This window comes from Dermacentor albipictus, chromosome 4 (genome assembly GCF_038994185.2).
Source record: "Dermacentor albipictus isolate Rhodes 1998 colony chromosome 4, USDA_Dalb.pri_finalv2, whole genome shotgun sequence".
Taxonomy (NCBI): Eukaryota; Metazoa; Arthropoda; class Arachnida; order Ixodida; family Ixodidae; genus Dermacentor; species Dermacentor albipictus.
The window spans coordinates 105,823,238-105,843,094 of NC_091824.1; the positions used below are offsets into that span (position 1 = coordinate 105,823,238).

The window sequence follows — 19,857 nt, forward strand, 5'->3', positions numbered from 1 at the left end:
TCGCTAATGCGTAGGGAACGCGCTAAAAACCTAAATGTAGACAACACGCAGGGCTGATACACGTAGGACTCGCAGGACGGAGGACACAAATAAAATTAAGTTGGATGTTCGCGCAAAAAGCAGACGATATGGATTACTCCACTCGTCCATGTTATATTGCATGACTTAGTGCATTTCACAACACTGCGTAGTAGCCGCAGTGCAGAGAATGTTTTGTGGTGTAGCAGAGTTGACAAAGTCACCGCTTCATTTTTTTATATGTCCAGCGTCGATCTGCTCATAAAATATGCAATGACTCTTGAATCATTAAGAAATAGGAGATGGCAGCATAAATTATATAAAGGGTAAACACACGTGGATGATATTAGAAGTAGAAAATGGTGTCGCGCAGGTCACACTACGTGTAAAGAAAATTACCGATGTTATATCACATAGTAAAAATAATGGATGTCAGGAGAAGGGAAACGTTATCGAAGGTGACGGAAGATTATATAATGCGAAATTTTAGGCTTAGACTGCAGTAGGCTGACGCAAGATTAGGTAATTAGATATCACTAGGTGTGACTGAAAGTATATGTGTAAGAGAAAGTGTTGTCATCTTGTATTTTGTCGAGAAAAGGAAAGAATGTCAGTATTATGTTTATGGGCTCGGTTTCATATAGTCTACTGAGACGGAAAAACATGTATCAATATCTTCGAGTAAATAATTTTAACTTTGCCAGGGACTGACGCTTCTTGTATCCTGCTGTTTACATTTCCAATTGTAGGTATGCTGCCAAGAACAGGAACTTCTGGAAAAACCAGAATGTCCCCCATGAAGAGTTCTCATTAGTATTCGGACCAGCTAGAAGACTGCTGTTAAAGGTAAAATTGGTTTCCCGGCATGCTACAGCGGCGTTCGAGGTCCAAGTGTGGGCGAGCTCTTGAGCACCGACATATGTAGATATCGGCTCCGCTGATATCTTCTAAAGAAGTGCTCAACCTCTTTGAGCTATTGCGCAACAATGCAAGTTTGCAATATAAAATGAATATAAGATGACTAACGGGCGGAAAAAGACGGGAATCTAATAGAGTTATGGCAGTATACGGACAAGTCTTTCGACTATCACATGTGACTGTGCATGATTGTTCACAAATATTGACGCTTCAATTTTTCAGCCAATGGCCTTAAGTGACCAGGAAAGATATCAGAAGATGGGAAAGCTCTTTGGGTAAGGTTATTCATATATATAGACAAAGACGCATAGGTAGCATTGGCGTTTGTCATCGCGTCACTTACAGAGCATACTTTGCTGTTTCAATGTGGTTTTTGTACGTCCATCCAAACTCAACTTCAGTGTTTGTGGGAAATGATTTGTTTTCTGTGAAGGGTAAAAACGCAGCTAAAACGGAACCTCAGCGAAGAAAATTTGGTATACCGATTTCGTGTACGTGCTGACAGGGTTCGAAGACGTTATACTGTCACGCAAAATCTTTTAGGATACTGAAATAAATCTATTCTCCACGGTAGCTCCGAGTAGCCAATACCACAGCGATCGACGGGCAGGCATCTTTTGTTCATTTCGGAACGGTGCAGTCTCCGGCTGTTAAAAAAAAAGTTTTGTGCGGCATAATATTGCACCTTTAACATGTACCCGTCGCTTTGACGTGGTGAGTGTTCGCGGCTTTGTGACGACGCGCGACTGACAGGTAAAATGGCCGCATCCGGAATACTTTTGACCAACTGTGAAGGGCTGATTGCCAAACGGAATAGAAAATTCTGGAATAACTAAGTTATGGTACCCAAGGGGTGGGTGAAAACAAATTAACGTCAGTCAAATGCGACTTCACTATTTCCCGGCGTCGATTTTGCAATGGCAACATGTGCCGTAAGACGAATAATAAAAAAAGTGAAATAGGGGAAGTTTGTTGCTTATTTATTAGAACAATGGGATTTTTTGTGCGCATCCGCCTAGTCAAGTACTCCACCTGAAGAGGCCGAGCGGGGCTTTCTGTCTGAGATGATACATAAGATGGGCATATATTCACAAAAACGTCTTACGCTGTAAGTGTTCGCAAGAAAAAAATTCAGCCAATCCTGACACTGTAAATATCATTAGCGAAGCCTTCTCCTCCCCAGTGGCAAAGATCACTTACGAACGAATAGCTTTGCAAATTCAAAATCTGATACGTTTCTACGCAACTAATAACACACTAGTATCACACGAATGCAAAAATAATTGTGGTGAGACTTGCCTTACGCGTTGAAAGACAATGGGAGTTTAGCCTTCGAATTTATTTAAAAAGGAATTAGAAGTATTCTGCAATGTGTTTTTTACGGTACAAGCAAAAAGATAGTGTAACGCACCACTGTGCTTGATCCGGTATCTCTCAGGTGCCTTGGTGGTTCCATGAAACGCCATTATATGCAGAATTACAAAAACGGAAGCTCTGGGTGTGTACTTAACGCATGTTGACTTCAACGCAGCGTCTACGAAGGAGGCAAACCAAAACTTGTGGTTGCTGAGCCGGATTTGGTGAAGCAGGTTCTCGTGAAGGACTTCTTCATGTTGCCAAACCGAAGGGTGGGTTGACTTTACCTTTTGTTGCTTCTCAAACGCATCAAAATTAGCACGCACCATAGAACAGAGTCGGTCGCACCAGCGACAGCGGTAGAGTTGTTACAGCAGAGTTCGGTGCGTCCGTCCTCGTGTTTGCCGCCAACTTATCCAAAGCAAGACTCATAAGCGACGTGCGATCATAGCAGCGCGAACTAAAACACGCGCACAAGGAAGATACACACGGGGGCAAGCGCTAGTCCCCGCGTATCTTTTTCTTTGTGCATATGTCTTAGTTCGCGCTCCTATGACCTCATGATGCAAAACCAACTGGCCCGATCTTTCACCTCATAAGCGCAATGCGAGTAGAACTATATGAACAAAAGCGCTAGAATTGAAGTGCACGAAACTTGATATATGTAGCCTTGATCAAGCTTTCTTAATAAAGGTGGGTCCTCTGCCGAAATGTCGAAAATAAATTTGTTGTGTTTTTCAACGCGGATTTCTTTAAACCGTTTAACAGTTGCCAGGAACTCCTATCTGCTGATATATATATATATATATATATATATATATATATATATATATATATATATATATATATATATATATATATATATATATATATATATATATATATATATAGCTAGAATTAAAGGTGTGCTAAAAAGGAATGAGAGATGAATACGTGTACTAAGAAAGGGCTCCGCTGTGTGATTGGTTTCTTTGAATGGGCTCTCTTGAAAACAAACACAGTATACGGCGCGAGGCCATGATATTATCGCACTTCGACTTTATACGAAACATCACGGCGACGCCAATGGTGACACCGATGGTGGAAATGCGCCTAGAGTGTCCATATATTGTTACGGCAATAAAGATGCTGAAGTGATCCGTAAATGTTAAGGCATATATTTCAAATAGCGTGGCTGAAGGAAACTTGTCTAAAGCGTAAGTGACAGGAGTGATAATCGAAAATATTGTTGAAGTGTCGTAATGAGCTGACGATAGCGGCTGTGCTAAAAAGCGTTTCAACTTATTCATATAGTACAAGAAGAATGGCCAAGTTTTGCTATTTTTTTATTGGTTTAAGTATTTAACGGAAAATTTGGCACATTTATTGGCGCCGGCTACTACTCTTCGTATGGCAAGCAAAAAATAGGAGCACTAAAGGAATTAAAAGTACCGGAGACGCTCAGCAGCTTTGTATAGGTGTTTTAAAACCAAAATTGCCCGATACCAGAAAAATTAAAAAACGTATATTGAACTTCGCGTTCGAATTTCGCTTCTACTCGCCGAATTGAGCAAATATGCATTTTCTCAGGCTGTGCTATTCTAGTTGTGTATTAAAGTGTCGTCTCCGTTCGATTTCAGGCGCACGCTATCTCCGACCCAATCTTCGACAACATGATGGCATTGGCACCCGTAGAAATTTGGAGGAAGACCAGGCCAGCCGTGAGCCCTGCGTTCTCGACGGGAAAGTTGCGAAAGGTACCACAGGAGTGCATTTCGGCAATTGTACTATAGCTACGCTCACGATCGTACCTCTGCGGTTGTAGTGGGGCTCACGCTATAGCAGCTGGCTACGCCATTACAAAAATTATAGAAATTTCGTTGTGTTTTTCGTAATCTTTTTATTGCCTCCGATAGGCTTTTTGTTGAGATGAAGTTCATATGAATAGTTCAATAAATGGCATTCGTTAACTTTGCGAGGGCAGAACTCTGATTCTCGGTCACGTCCTTCTTGCTCTGAATGGAGCTAAAATGAAGTACGTGCGGTCTCCGCCAAATGTTTTGAAGACACTCTGCGAGCTGGGCTTTCAGCGCCACACATTTGCACAGATGGTGAGGTGCTTTAGAAACGTTGTCACCTGCCGCGGTGGCTTAGCGGCTGTGGTGTTGCGCAGCTAAACACGATATCGCGGGGTCAAAGCCCGGCCGCGGCGGCCATGCTTCGACGGGAGCGACATGCAAAAACGCTCATGTGTCGTGTAGTGGAACGCGTTGAAGTCTAACTAACAAACTAACATTTAGTGCAAACTAACATTTAGGCAAACTAACATATAGTGCAGACAGAAATGTGTGAAACACGACTTTTTATACTTTTGTTTTGCTGCTTAAAGCCCTGAGATTCTAGCATTCTCGCTATTCAGAATGCCGCCGTTGTGGCCACAGTTCGTAATTGCACCTCTGGTAGTAATACCAGAAAAAGAGTTCGATTAAATTCAACTATACAAAAGCGTCTTACCAGTACTCACGTACGGGGCAGAAACCTGGAGGCTTACAAAAAGGGTTCTACTTAAACTGAGGACGGCGAAACGAGCTATGGAAAGAAGAATGATAGGTGTAACGTTAAGGGGTAAGAAAAGGGCAGATTGGGTAAGGGAACAAACGCGAGTTAATGATATCGTACTTAAAATCAAGAAAAAGAAATGGGCATCGGCAGGACATGTAATGACGAGGAAAGATAACCGATGGTCATTAAGAGTTACGGAATGGATTCCAAGGGAAGGGAAACGTAGCAGAGGGATGCAGAAAGTTAGGTGGGCGGATGAGATTAAGAAGTTTGCAGGGACAACATGGCCACAATTAGTACATGACCGGGGTAGTTGGAGAAGCATGGGAGAGGCCTTTGCCCTGCAGTGGGCGTAACCAGGCTGATGATGATGATGATGATGATGATACAAAGGCAATTTACATAATGATTCTGTACTTACGTTTTTTTTGCAGATGAATGTTTTAATTCAGGACTGCGCCAGGGCTACCTGCAAGCACTTAAAGGCAGCGGCAGAACAGCAGCTAGACGTTAACGTCAAGCAGTAAGTATTGCGACCGTAAAGTTCCTGTTCTATTATCGCTAATAACATTATTGTCATTGTCAGAGCATTTTTTCCGGCTATTTATCTAACCGTTTTCGTGGGCCGATCCTGAAGATCGTACTATATAAGAAATGTGAGCCGATCCCGAAGACAGTACACTCTAAAAACGTCTGCTGATCCCGCTGATAGTGCAGTTTAAAACTAAGAGCCTAATCTCGTTCACAGCGCTCTTCGATACAAAAAACAAATACTTTGAAATTTTTTCGTTTTTGTATCAAAAAGAATGCTATTCGCATATTTAGTTAACGCAGGTGGATTCCCCTTGATTTTTTTTATTTTGCAGTTCTTTATCAATAACGCAATCAAAGTTTGCGTTTTGGAGTTACTAAAGGCCCGTTTATAGTCCGACGTTATCGGCGCGCGGGCGAGCGTCGTTCGCGGTCAGTCACGCTACGTCGGTTGCGCTGCGCCAGCCGAGATGCCATCCCCTCTATACTTCAACGCAAGCGCCGTAGGCTGCTATCTTCGGAGCATGCGCAGAAGGTTCGCCAAGTCACGCGCCGTCCGCAAAAGCCATCTGCGGAGTTGTGTTGGCGCCTTTTTCTTCGCGCGCAATGCATTGTGGTGCGAGAGTTCCGCCGACTTCGACGCGCGAATGGCTCCGGAGCCAAATCGGCGCCGGGCCCGTCGGGGTGCGTTGGAAGCCGCCGGTTACGTTAGCTGCGCCGGTGCGCCCGACTATAGAGGTGTCGTTTTCGCCGACGTGACGTAGCGTGCGTTACGTCGGACTATAAACGGCCCTTAAGAGTAGGGCAACGTTAAACCATGGCATAGACAACTGTTTTTCGTGACATTTCTTAACCTGTTATTATATATTTTCTGATTGCAACTTTGTTTTATTCTCTTTTTTTGCGCAAGTTGAGATATTTCTTGCTATTTATAATTTCTGAGTGTTTGGTCAGTCTCCCTTGTGGGTATGTTTAATGTGTCAAGGAATCAATATCAATACCAGCAATGTAAAACTGTGTATTCTAGCGCAGTTTATTTCGAAGAGGGCATGTGCTGCATCGGGGTCCTTCCATAGATTAATTTCTGTAATGCTGCGCGCGCAATACGTAAAATAAAAAAATCTTCACGTTTGTCCTTCTTCTGTATACTTAGAGTGCTATTTGTTTAATTTGGCCATTTATTACAAGTCATATGTACTAAAATATTTTTAAGATACCGAAAAGCAGGCACATCAATCGGAAGTTGAGTTACTTATGTGCTCATACTATAAATTTGGAAGTGCGAAATAGAAAACAACGAGAAAAAGAAAGTGGACAGGACATGCACATGCATCATTTATGCTTCCGTTGAGTTGTCTACGTATGTTGTGCTGTGCTGATACTCTTGCAGCACAAAATGCACGCAGCCCTGTATGGTGCATGCACCGCAACATTGACTTTTTAAAATTGTTTGCTGTTAAGGAAAAGGTATAGTAATCTGAAACATCAGGCTTAAGTTTGTCTTCCCTAAGTATCTTACCAGTTCTAACTTAAGCAGCTGATCAATAAAGGAACCGACTTGACACTCCAGGGTTTTCGGTTGTCCATTCTCAGGTCCAGGTTAAAAAAGGTGTCAAGGTTATCCCAGCCTGAATCATTCATAAACAATCTTCCATCCCGTGATAATGATTGCGGGCAAGGAAGCGAAACACGGGAGTATAAGTACACGTGTGTATCCTCGGAGAAAGGAGTTCAGGGCGTGAAGGAGAGCTAGAGGTCAAAAGGCAGCGAGGCTTGCCGGAACCCAGCTAAGGATGGTATCCGGCTTTGCATTTGAAAGCTAAATAGTATAACGCTGATTTCAGACTATTTGTTCAGCCTCTGCACTTTTTAGATATTTCAAGCATCTTCACTTAAGTGCGCCAAGGAACTCCGTGCAGACGTGTACTATCGTATCGTTTGATGGCCCACTGACCGGCTCCATAGCATTCGGCGCTTCAGTGGTTCCGGCTTGACATGGGCCTACGAAAGATATCCGTGCTCCTCGTGAAATAACTGTCGCATTCGTGTGCATCAAGGAATCGCAGTTTGGGGCAGCCGCCTGGGGACAGTAGTCTGTGCAAGATGGCTAGTCACGTCAGATAAGCTTGGTAGATTTGTTCACGGTAGAAGACGTACAACAGAGCTCAATCTCTCAACAACTGAGCACTTTCTGTATTTCTTTGCGGGGATGGCTTCTTGGTTATACTACCAGGGTACGTAGCGTGGCAGCTGTTTGAGGTAGAGCCAAGAAATGGTAAAACGAAGCAAGACACATGAAATGGATACAGTTCATGTGTCATGGGGAGCAAAATGATTTTCGCCACAATAGATTTAGAACGTCGAAGTAAAGCAGCATTTTCAGGCTCACTAAACAAAATTGGGCTCTCTATTTCTCTCTCTACGCAGGCACGTACGCTCCCTCTAATGTCTATTTGATAACTCTCTCTTTGGACTACGTACTTAATTCCAAAAACGTTGAGGGTGAATTGCTTGAATAGCTACAGAGGTCAAGCTCATCGTAACTACGCAGACGATTTTCGTTATCTACAGATTCGCTCTTTTTATGTTTAGAGAAGCAAGTAATTTCCCTTTAGCGGGCGCGATAAGTGTCACTCAGCATTGCTGTTGAAATTTTGATGTAGGCGAGTAGCAACATGTTGATCGCTCCTCCTACATTCCGGTACGCACTCATGTCAGGTACTCGACAGGTTTTACGGCCACTACTCGCTGGACGTGATCGCGAGGTGTGCGTTCGGGACAACGCTAGACTCTCACACGGACGCCACGAACGAGTTTGTAACGCAGGCTAGGAAGGCGTTCTCGGCGAAGGTGTCATGGCAAGTCCTTCTCGTAGGTAAGTTTTGTTCCCGTTCATGAAGAGCATGGCTGAAGCTGAAGCGGACGTTTCATGAGAACTTGCGCACTGGCAGAAGCGATATAATATCTTTGTGTAGTAACGATCGTTTTCTTTTGTGTGTGTATTTTTGTGTATGCCCTTTTAGCGGAGTTATTTCCCACGATGCAATACCGTAAATAACGACTGTAGCTCCGTAGTAGTGGTGTCCCGACTTTACTCCTTCACTTTTCGGTCGAATACTTCAGCTTACTTGACTTCATCTGTCAGCTTCCGGGATGTTACACAGAACGGGGCAGATATACAAAGATCTCTCCCTTCTGAAGAACGTTTGCCGTTGGCCGGTGCAAGTTGATCAGTCGTGAAAGACTTTCAAAGAGCAATAACGGTGACAGGTTATCAGAAAGCCACAAGTGAAAATAGCCCGTGTTCACATGTGCTCTCACATTGTGAACTTGTCACATGCAACAGCTGTTCGTGGTCGCCTGGCACCTTGGTGTTCGCAGTGGTATTTCACGTAGTTCGACGTTCCAAAGCAATACGTAGGTATGCGAGGGCTCCGGAGCCCTTTTGATCACGTGTAATTAATAAACTTGTGCCAATTTCCGATTACGCGCATTTTCACACCCCACCCCTACTAGAAAAGTGGGCATTAATGCTTTGACATCGGCTACAACAATAGTCGGCTAGCGGTTTTGGTCAGTGCTTCCACAAAGTGAACTTACGAATCTGGGCTAGCTAGAATTTACGAAGTAGTTCGCGCACTATGCAATTGATTTGAAAGAAGATGCACCGGTAAAACGCGATAAGGAACACATTATTAGCGTAGAAGGCAGGTCGATGAAGGCTGTTCTTATGAAATAAGGCCTTCTGGAATAGGTCGTGAAATACGTTGCCGTATGGGCATCGAACATTTGCAAAATTTCTTCTCAACTTTTGCACCTTTCGTTTGACGACATCTAACCACTATTTCCAATTTCTAGTGCTCTTTCCTGATCTGGTGAAGTATTTGAAGCTCAACATATCGAGAGGCGGTCCTGCTCAATACTTCAAGGAAGTGTGCCAGCGCATCATCAGTGACAGACGCGAGAATGGCAAGGTTCGTAATAACATTTGAATCACCATGACTCAGTTGTTATGGCTGACAGCCAGCCGCAATGTGAAATAGCCACATGAGATATGATATGCTTCCTCGAACTCCAGCTTAACTCACCTGAAAAGCGAAACCCACCTGTTTACTACACATACAGCAATGAGCATGACAGATTTAGCGAAGCGCATCAAGAAAAGCAAGCTGGTGCTTCTGCTCGCTGTGCTTGTCTCCTAAAGAAACACGAAGACTAAAGATGCGGCAATTTCACGGCTCATCAAAAGCTAGCATGATAGCGCACAAAGCGCCGATGCAACAGACGCGATAGCCGAGTGCACAATATTTACCGCTTGGAAAGCGCAAAGTACGCAGAAGCACACGGCACCTTTCACAACAAGGCGGCAAACGCCGCGCGCATGCTTTTCAGACAGCTGCTAGCTGCTTGCACTGGTCCAAGCAAAATCTGCTGAGAGCTCAGTCTCTGCGGACAGCCTGCGACTTCCGGTCCGCGAAAAACGAACGCACTTCTAGCAGCCCTTGGGCTGGTGGGCCTCCGGAGCTTCCAAAGCTGTCCGAGAAACATCGAATGCGGCACAGCAGTCCCAAGCAGTCCAGGACTGTCAGGAACTGTTAATCGAAGAGGCCTAACTTTACAGACAATATGACGCCACGTCTCCAGGTGTTACTGCGCCTGCGCAGTAGCGCCTGGAGGCGCAGGCAGTAATGCCGTACTCCAGGCGCAGTACGGCGCCTGGAGGTGCAGTACTGCGCCTGCGCAGCTTTGTTTCGATGCGTAGCCACTCGCTACAAGACGCTCCGCTGAGCACAGCCACACGTTTCCGTGTTTCCTCTAAGTGCGAGCAACATAGTGATTGTGTGCTATTCCTTTTCTTGCTGTGTTTTGTGAGCACTAGCAGTTTTTTTTCTTCTAATGATTGACGACGTCTGGGTTCTACATGATTTCGGCTTTTGCTATGTTTAGAAAGTCCACTAACAATGGCGGCAGCAAAACACACTATGTCTGCATGCGGGAACTACAACGTTGTTTACACAATCCTACGCCTCACTGACATTGTGCCTATTTTCAGCGTCAAGAAGATTTCCTTCAGCTTATGATAGACGCGCAAGATGGCAGGCTGACTGCTTCTGAAGAAACTCCATCCGACCTGGAGACCAAGATGTTCGATGTTGGAACGGATACAAAGCCGGAGTCCACGATTTCCACAAAACGTAAGTGTAGCTACAGTCCCAGTTTGTATTTAATTTCACTTTTCCACTAAGTGTATCATTGCTGGATAGCTATTTTCTGAACAATATTATTAAGACATGAAACTTTAACGAAACATTAGAAGCTTGGATATCATTACTGCCTGGATATCTTTCCTTAGCCAGTTGAGTTAACTTGCCTGTGGGGAATTATTACGCAACAGAATTATCCTCAAGGTGTGAGAAAAGTGATTTGCCTCAACAAAGCTGGTCATCCTAAAGTCTTACCATGAGAACAACATTGGGAAATTGTGCGTAAAGGCTTGTGTGAGCAGTTTTCAGCACTCACATCGCGAGTTTGTTGCAATGAATTACACGCTACACTTTAACTCTTGCTTGCAGGTCTCACTGAAGTGGAAGCAATGGCCCAATGCGTGCTCTTTTTTCTGGCTGGCTTAGAAACCACTTCTTCAACCTTAGCATTTGCCACGTACCATCTTGCTTTGAACCCTGATGTGCAAGAGAAGCTGAGAAAAGAAGTCGACGAATGCATGGCGGCGCACGTAAGTAGTTTGTGAGTTTGGGTGATCCACCCGTACTTGAAAATACAGTGACTATGGCAAAAAAACTACACTGGTAACTGACTAAAAAATGAGAAATATTGTCTTATGTTTTTGGCCTTCAAGTGAAACTTGGCGTAATACTCAACAGAAAAACAAGGCTGCGATAAGTAGGGTATGTCACGGAAATAAAGAAAAAAAGGAAAAGAACTAAAGTGATTGCCACATAGATAGGCAAGCGAGCCCTCGAATTTGCGAAATAAATGTTGGCAACATGAGGTACTGGTAACCGTACTGCAATAAACCATTTTTCTTGCTTTCAGAAGTCAGAGAGCCCACCTCTAGCTGCATGATTTGCAAGCAACGTTATTTATTCTTGACGTAAAGAGAGATAAATTAGAATACAGCAGAAATATCGAACACTGAAAGGGCCCCATGACGAGGCTTTCAATGTGGTGTAAATTTCGACTCTCTGCTATCTTTTGATACCTCGCTTGAACACTTTTATGTCAATGGCATCAGTGTAGGCATCTAGTTCACCGAGTGAGTCTGTAGAGTGAATAACTTAATCTAGGGTGTTGACTAGCGCATTGACGCACTTGTAGGGTACTCGAATATGATCTAACGCACTCCACCACAGCAAGCTGGGCATTGTGATTTCTCTTATGCAATGGCGCTTATACTACCTGCACCACAGAGCGCATTTGAATGACCCAAGGCGAGAGGGAAATCACAGCCAAATAAGAGCCAATGTTTGCGAAATCTGCTCAGCAGTACTTGTAACTCCCAACATTTAGCTGCATTCGTGGCAAGAGGATAGTCCAAGTGGCCAAAAAAAAAGAAAGAATCGTGTTCTCGAACAACTAAATTAACGCGCGAGTAAAGCAAAGATAAGTGCACAATGATGAGCGCCAGTAGTTCAAGCTGTACTGCACAAAGTGAATTCTCGCGCGTTAATTGACCTGGACACTTGAATTTAAGAACCAGATTAGTTTGCTTGTGTACTTAGACCCCTTTCACTTGCGTGCTCAGTCAACTCTATCAAAAGATTCAGCGAGTGCAGCGGTGCCAGCACTTTTAATAGGCGCCTTATTGTTAAGGCAAGCTTTGTTTCCTTCTATTCTAATACGAATCAACATCAAAAACGAATCGCATGTACAGGTACTTACGTGCAGTCGACCGATTCTTGAACAGTACTGCGCGAGTAGCGAACAGCCGGTCGGTCAGCGCCTTCTAACCGCTCGAAGCGACACGATCAGCAGGAGTAGCGCATGCACACAAAGTTCCCTCAAAGTCGTTATCTCCAGTAAACCGGGGAGCTTGCACCGAGTTAATCGGGCCAGGGTATGTGTCGTGTTGGTGGAAAAAAGCCTAGCAGATGAAACTTGGGCTTCCAGGGAACTCAGTGCGCATGCGCTCCTCCTGCTGATCTCATCGCTTCGCGCGGTTAGAAGGCGCTGACCGGCCGGCTAGTCGCCGTTCGCGCGGTACTGCCGAAGAAACAGTAGAGCGTAAACAGGTCACATTTACGATCAACATCAAACGTTAATCAGGATATCCGCCCTAGTAGACACATTACGTGTCATTACTCAATGGTACGGCGTTTAATGTCTGCATGTGCTTTCATTATGAAGTATCTAGCGTAAAACTATTTGACTAGCTATCTATACTATATTCGGTTAGCTATCTTGTTCTCTGTCGAAGAGTCCTGAATAGGAAGCATTAAAGTCAGCACATAAACCTGTATATTTCTTTGACGCATTGCGCTAACGTAAAGAGAATACATACATACATACATACATACATACATACATACATACATACATACATACATATATATATATATATATATATATATATATATATATATATATATATATATATATATATATATATATATATATATATATTCTGAATAATGTCGCAGGGTCCTGAGCCAAGTCTGGACGTCATATCAAAGTTAAAGTACCTGCACTGCGTTGTGTCGGAAACACTACGCCTTTATCCACCTGCCACAAGGTAAGTATTTCATGTTAATTGCGTGCAAGGAACAGCCGCATTCTTGGGGATGAATTTGTAAAGCTTTTTGTTCACAAAAGATTCTTTGCCATTAGCCGGCCACTTTTGCTAATATCCAGGACCGACCGCAAATTCCTGTTAATAACAATATTAGCGTAAAAGCTTCTTATGAATACAGATTGTGAATAGCCTAGTCCATGTCTTTAACCGTAAGGCTGCGTTATCGTTCCCACAACCACGATATAAGGCTGGTGTTCAATAGCACGTTAATTTTTTTTGCGTGTAGTGCGTCCTTTGCATTCTCCATTTTGAAAGTTTGTGATGTTTTGCGACGAAAACGTGCCAGTACAATTTATTGAAATTTCCGTGCTACTGTGAATTACATTGTAGACATTTTTTTCCCAATATATTGATGAATTTTATAGATATTCTTAACACGGGAGGCAAGAAATAAAAAAAAAACGACTACATGCTCTCTATGGTACATAAATATGTAGCATCGAGAGCGAGTAGTCGCACTCTTCACTTTTCTACGTGGTGAATTATTTATTACAACCAGTTTGTGTATCTATAGGAAAACACACTTGTTCGCCTCAATGTGTCGCGCCTCATCGAATGTAATCCGTATTGACAAATCAAGTTTGCGTTGAAAAACATGCAATTATGACTTTAATGTTATTTCTTTGTGATTTTTGGCACACATTCAGACTCGAACGCTACGCGGTCGAAGACTACGTGCTCGGTAAAACCGGCATCAAGATTCCCAAAAACAGCTCCGTCATTGTTCCCATATACGCCATGCATCGCGATCCTGCTGCATTTCCCGACCCGGAAAGCTTCGTTCCGGAAAGGTGAGGGGCGGATGCACAAGCAACAATTTTATCCAGTTTTCGTACCTGTTTACTAAAGGGATACACCACTACCTATTTGTCGGTGCTCATGCGTTTCTCTGCATTTTTGCTGCCAACACCAGTGATCAGTTATTCTGGAACCATTCAATGATTTGCGCGTACGCCAGCGTCAAGTGAAGCAATAAATGGCAGTTTCTTACTGTCTCAACGCCTTTACGTCGCTCTATTAGATGCAGAGTAACGCAAGATGCAGTGCGTATCAGTGAACAATTATTCTAGCATGGTTTTTATTTATAGAGTCTTTAGTATTTGTCCCGCAATGAATCGTTACCAACTAGACCAAGTTGTCGTTTTTTGAGGCTTTCATCGATAGTGCATTTTATTATTGGAGCTATTTACTTAGAATGCTTCGTGGGACACCAACTTGTTTTTGTATACATGAAATATTTGCTGTTGCTGCCGGTTGCTGCCGGTTCTTCCATGAAATAAAGCTGACAAAAATGGCAATCTCGGTCTCATTTCTTGGAAGAAGCAGCAAGAATTCACCCCCTCTCCATTATTTGTCCATTTTTCTACGTCATTTAGCTTACTCTACGCGTCCGCTTATTACTCTCCCATTGAGGGTTGAAGAGAGTGAGTCATCCATAAACGCTGTTATTTCCTTGACGAAGACAAGCGTCCTTGTCGAAACATTGGTCACAAGAACATCTGTTGTTCGCCCACTTGATGCCTAAATCTTAGTATCTCGTTTTGCACTTATTTAACAAACTATTACCGACGCTAAAGATTTTCAAAATTTCTTGCGTTCTGAAGGCTGCAAAAGAACGTCTTTGCATTGCCGAAAAGGCTTTAATTGGTAAAAAATGACCTCCAGAAGTGTGAAAGCGACGCATTCAGACCGATCTAGTAACTCTTGTCACGAGTTAACTGATGTGACGTTTTACACTCTAAATAGTGTTTGGAATTGAACAGGATCTCGTTAAACTCGGCACGCCTCGTTTTGAACATGCATGCTAACATTTCACCAACTGACGCGATCTTGAGCCACAGGTATGGATGAAGATCTTTCTCACTGGTGCTTGTTTTTTTGCATGCCAACTCTCATAAGCTGCAATAGCGACGACGCAAGACAGTGATTATGAAACTATATATGCTCAAGGAAGCCTTCCCCCTCGCTGACAATGGCGTTAACGAAAGGGCCTCTCTTTGTTATTTTTTTTTCATTTCAATTTTTAGATTCAGCGAAGAGAACGTGGAGTCGATACAACCGTACACGTACCTTCCTTTCGGAGCTGGGCCAAGGAACTGCATAGGAATGCGCCTGGCGCTGCAGTCTGTCAAGTTGTGCTTGATTCACTCCCTGCACAACGCGCAATTCGTGCGCACGGAGAAGACAAAGGTATGGTAGTGTTCTAGAGTCCAGTGTAGCTGGATATCCACAAATGTTTCGGCCACAAGCCTTTCAATGTCAGCGAGCACTCAAGGGCAGGAATTCTATACGAGAACAACCAGAGTTGCGCGTGGTCGTGAGCCAAAAATAAGCGTTAATTCATCGTCTTTCGCAAGTATTTAAACTATGTAAGTTACGAACCGAAATTGCCATCTCGAATCTATGCCTAAGCACAAGCTATGCATGCCACGATACTACACTTTTTTTTCTTTTTGTGGCCGAAAGTTTGCTAGAACGCTTACCAAGATTCGGATATGGGGGTTCGTATAAACGGTAAAATATTCGGCAAGAAGATGTCATGAAATGAAGTTTAATCCTGAACAGCTTCTCTAAATCCCATTATCACATCTTCCGTGTTGGACTTTTCCAAGTGCATAGTCACAAGATCTAGAGGAGGTGTAGACATAAACATTGCCGTGCCGCGATTTACGCACGAAAGATGGCCGAATAGGTTCGAACACTGACGATATGGCTTCGCTATGAGATGCACGTACGTTGCTGGATCCCATAAATGCACAAGACTCATTTTCTGAGGACATTGGAGGTCAAGCGCAGGATGCTTTGCATACGGCATCCGGTAACTCATATAGACTATGAGGACCATGCGCCCGTCGTACAGTGCCATCAGGTGATGATGACAGGGATATTTATTGACATTCCCTTCGAAATAGGGTGGCGTAAAATAGTCAACTAGCCTGCTTGAGCTACATGCATATCAGCCTAGTGTTTTGCCTCTCTATCATTGACATATCGCACTTCATTAAAACCACTATCACTATATAGTAGTTATATTCATGCCAGAAACGACTCCGGTTCTATCAAGCTCTTCCCTGGATTGTTTCCCACCAATACTTTGAGCATCTCTTACTCAGCTCGACTGCTTACCATTTAATTCTTCCATCCTATTTGAATCCAAGCACTTCTGGAAGGTGGGCGTTCCCTACAGTTATTGCCGGATGAATATCTAGGCACTACATTACGATTTTCTGAGTCGTTTCCGGACTTTCATTATTATTATTATTATTATTATTATTATTATTATTATTATTATTATTATTATTATTATTATTATTATTATTATTATTATTATTATTATTATCATTATTATTATTATTGCAGCACACATGTGCCCCATCCTATTGCGAATATTAATTCCGGTATGTTTTTGCCTTCAGACAGCCAGCACTGGCCTCGAATAGCAAGGCACTGCCGTTTGTGTTATTTGAACGAATTTTTCCTGCTGATTTCTTTCTTGAAAAATTTGGAAATCTTCATGTTTCCATCATTTGCGTTTAATTTACCATCTCTGTTTCCCTGGGATCATGATGATTTATTGGCAACGCCCTTCGAAACGGGGCAGTGACAAATAGTCGCCTAGCCTGCTTGAGTTAATCAGGTATGTATGCTCTACATCCTTTGATTCTAGCATTTTTGTATACAATTCCGCAATCTCTTTTGCTCTTCTTCACATCTTCTCTTTGTCTCTGCGCTTTAGTTAACAGCACCATCTGGGCGCACACTACGGCCGTGTCATGTATAGCAGACGACAGTGCTGGGGTGAAATGCAGGGCGCCCGCTGACATCCGCGCATTCTGACGCAATGTTAAAGCTTGTACGTTTAATTAGTTGGCTTGGTGAACGTACTGTGTGAACAGTGTGCCACCAGCAACACTGCTCGCTTGTTTATGAGCTCAAGACACGTGAATAAGATATAAATTGTGCCTAGAAAAAGATGCACTCGCCAAGAATAAAAGAAAAATAAAGAACATGATGTTTCGGGCCCCCTACTGGTCTCCTGATCACAATGAAGCTAGGCACCAGCATGTTTCCTCGCCAGACACACAAATTTTTGTCGAACACTTGACTGCAAGATTAAAATGTAGCGCCACTGAAACACCCAGAGTACTGACAGTAGCCAGCCCACGCACCACGAAGAGTGTTTGCCGAGTGCGACAGTTCCTTGTATTCTGCTCGGTTTTTGCCTTCTTTGGTGGCATCCATATCGTAAAGTCGTATTAAGTTATGGAGATAGGTGTAGGCTTAATATTTAAAGCTCTGTAAATAAAAAGAAAATCACACTGTCTGAAAGTGCTGCAGCGAACGCTGATCGTGTAGTACACGTGATACTTCACCTGTATGGAGTTCTACTTCACGTGGCCCGGATTATTTTCCCGGTTTTGGTAATGCAATTATCCGCACCACCACATCTTGCCTGGGCTAGAGCTTGTTTCAAAGTTTATTAACCATTCGCGTGAACAAACGGTTGTTAAAACTTGAAACTGTCTGATCTTGCTTAGGGTATTACACTAAAGGCACCAGCCAAAGACGACATTTTTTGCAGTGCCTTTGTAAATGCTTTCGATGTTATAAATAAACTCGCTAAAAGCAATAAAACAATGTGCGGTGTACGCGGATATGTAGTATCAGTCAATAACACTATAAACATTATATTTGTAGGCATAGTAACACGTTCTAGACAGAAGGAAAAACTAAAGACAACACAAGCAAATAGTATCGCTTTTCTAAAAATACACTGCAATGTATGTTGGGTGCTCTTGTTAAATGGGATGAATAGCAGTTCGAAATCAGGCTTGTTAATATAATAAGGCGACAGCTGTCTTTTTACGTCTTTGCAGGTTCCAGTAAAGCTTAAGATTGGAATTGGAGTTTTGACTGCAGAAGATTTTACGATTGGAGTACGCAGAAGACCAGCGTGAAACACATGCAACAAGTGATTTTAAAATGCAACAGAACTTCGGTGCTCACGAACTTTCAAGCAGAACAATCTTCACAAGGGTTTTTAGCTGGGCTAGTTGGCTTACGTACAACATGGCGAAGAGAGAGAGAGAGAGAGAGAAAACAAGGGTAGGAAAGGCAGGGAGGTCAACCAGAACAGCATCCGGTTTGCTACCCTACACTGGGGGAGGGGAAAGGGGAATAGAAAGCGGAAGAAAGGGAGAGAGTAAACACTGAGTTTGTGTGGGAGGGACACCAAACACAAGGACACTATAAACGGTCTGTTAAGCCCGTGCACTTCAAGTACTGCACTAGTGCACGAATCGCTTTTCGAGCCAGCGACGGGTGTGGCCACGGTCCGAGTATCTTTGACTCGGTGAAAGGTCTCGAGTCCAGTCTGCGTAAAGTTGCCCGCAGAGAGAGGCGTTGGACATCGTAGCGAGGGCAGGTACACAATAGGTGCTCGATGGTCTCGTCGCACCCACAGGAGTCGCACATCGGGCTCTCGGCCATTCCCATACGGTAGGAATATGCGTTCGTAAACGCCACTCCCAGCCACAAGCGACACAACAAGGTTGCTTCGCCGCGGGAAAGGCTAGATGGCGGTTGTAGCCGTAGCGTGGGGTCCAGTTTACGTAATCTGCAATTGAAGCCACTTGAAATCCAGAGATCTTGGGACTTCTTGCGCGCAAGTCGGCGAAGTTCTCTGGCAGCGTCCGACCTCGCCAAAGGTGTTGGACGCGTCTTGGTATCCTCGTGGGCACACCGGGCAGCCTTGTCAGCTAGGTTGTTGCCGACGATGCCACAGTGAGCAGGGATCCACTGAAATATAATGTGGTGTCCTCTTTCCAGAGCATGATGGTGCAGTTCCCTGATTTCAGATGTCATTTGCTCGTACGTTCTGGGACGTAATGCGGACTTGATGCTGTGAAGGGCTGCCTTAGAGTCACAAAATACGACCCATTTCTCTGTTGGCTCTTCGGTGATGTACATCATAGCGGCATGGAGAGCTGCAAGTTCTGCCGATGTAGATGTAGTCGTGTGCGACAATTTGAATTTAGCTGTAACGTTCTTGGCTGGAACGACGAATGCGGCAGTTGAGCTGGTAGGTGAGGTCGAACCATCAGTATATATATGTATGCGGTCATCATACGTCTGGTGCAATAATAGGAGCGTAAGTTGCTTCAGAGCCGGCGATGGATGATTGGACTTTTTTGTAAGGCCAGGAATAGCAAAATTCACTTGAGGTGGTCGCAGGCACCACAGGGGAGAGGAAGGCTTCGCCGCCGGTGTAAAAGATACCGGTATGTACTCTTGATGAGCGCTAATCACTCGTGAAAAGGTCGCTTGAGGTCTATCTGCTGGTAGGGAGGCCAAATGATGGTCGGGGATCCTTGACAGATGGCGAATGTGCGCTCTGAGAGAGTCGACAGCTACATGAGTCTGGATTGTATGGTCTCCTGCGATGGCGATTGTTGCTGCGGTTGAAGTGCACTGAGGCAGCCCTAAACACGTGCGTAGGGCTTGACCTTGTATGCTCTCCAAGGCGCGAAAGTTCGTCTTGCGTGCACTTGACAATACTGGTAGGCTGTAACGTAGGAGTCCGAGAAACAAAACCCTGTACAGTTGCAACATAGAATGGACTGGTGTACCCCAGTTTTTCCCGCATAGAAATTTGAAGACCTGAGCAATGGCGACGAGCTTCT

General features: G+C 43.9%; 2 protein-coding genes across 7 annotated transcripts in view; one reads left to right on the forward strand and one right to left on the reverse strand.

The window, feature by feature from the left end:
• The window catches only part of LOC135920938 (uncharacterized), an 842,780-nt gene that overhangs the window by 14,214 nt on the left and 808,709 nt on the right, over positions 1 to 19,857 (reverse strand). For 4 of the 6 annotated variants that reach the window (XR_011514012.1, XR_011514013.1, XR_011514010.1 and 1 more), the window contains one exon: positions 15,245 to 15,325. The exons of the other annotated variants lie outside the window; for them this stretch is intronic. The gene's annotated coding sequence lies outside the window, so the exon portion shown is untranslated. The remainder of the gene's footprint in view (positions 1 to 15,244; positions 15,326 to 19,857) is intronic. 6 annotated transcript variants of the gene reach the window in all.
• LOC135920937 (cytochrome P450 3A24-like) lies at positions 773 to 18,202 on the forward strand. The gene is made up of 13 exons (XM_065455230.2): positions 773 to 864; positions 1,159 to 1,211; positions 2,468 to 2,564; positions 3,912 to 4,028; positions 5,268 to 5,356; positions 8,094 to 8,239; positions 9,223 to 9,338; positions 10,418 to 10,559; positions 10,938 to 11,098; positions 13,023 to 13,114; positions 13,822 to 13,965; positions 15,202 to 15,364; positions 18,052 to 18,202. Exons 2-13 carry the CDS (start codon positions 1,162 to 1,164, stop codon positions 18,130 to 18,132), a joined length of 1,398 nt encoding a protein of 465 aa, XP_065311302.1. The 5' UTR covers positions 773 to 864; positions 1,159 to 1,161; the 3' UTR covers positions 18,133 to 18,202.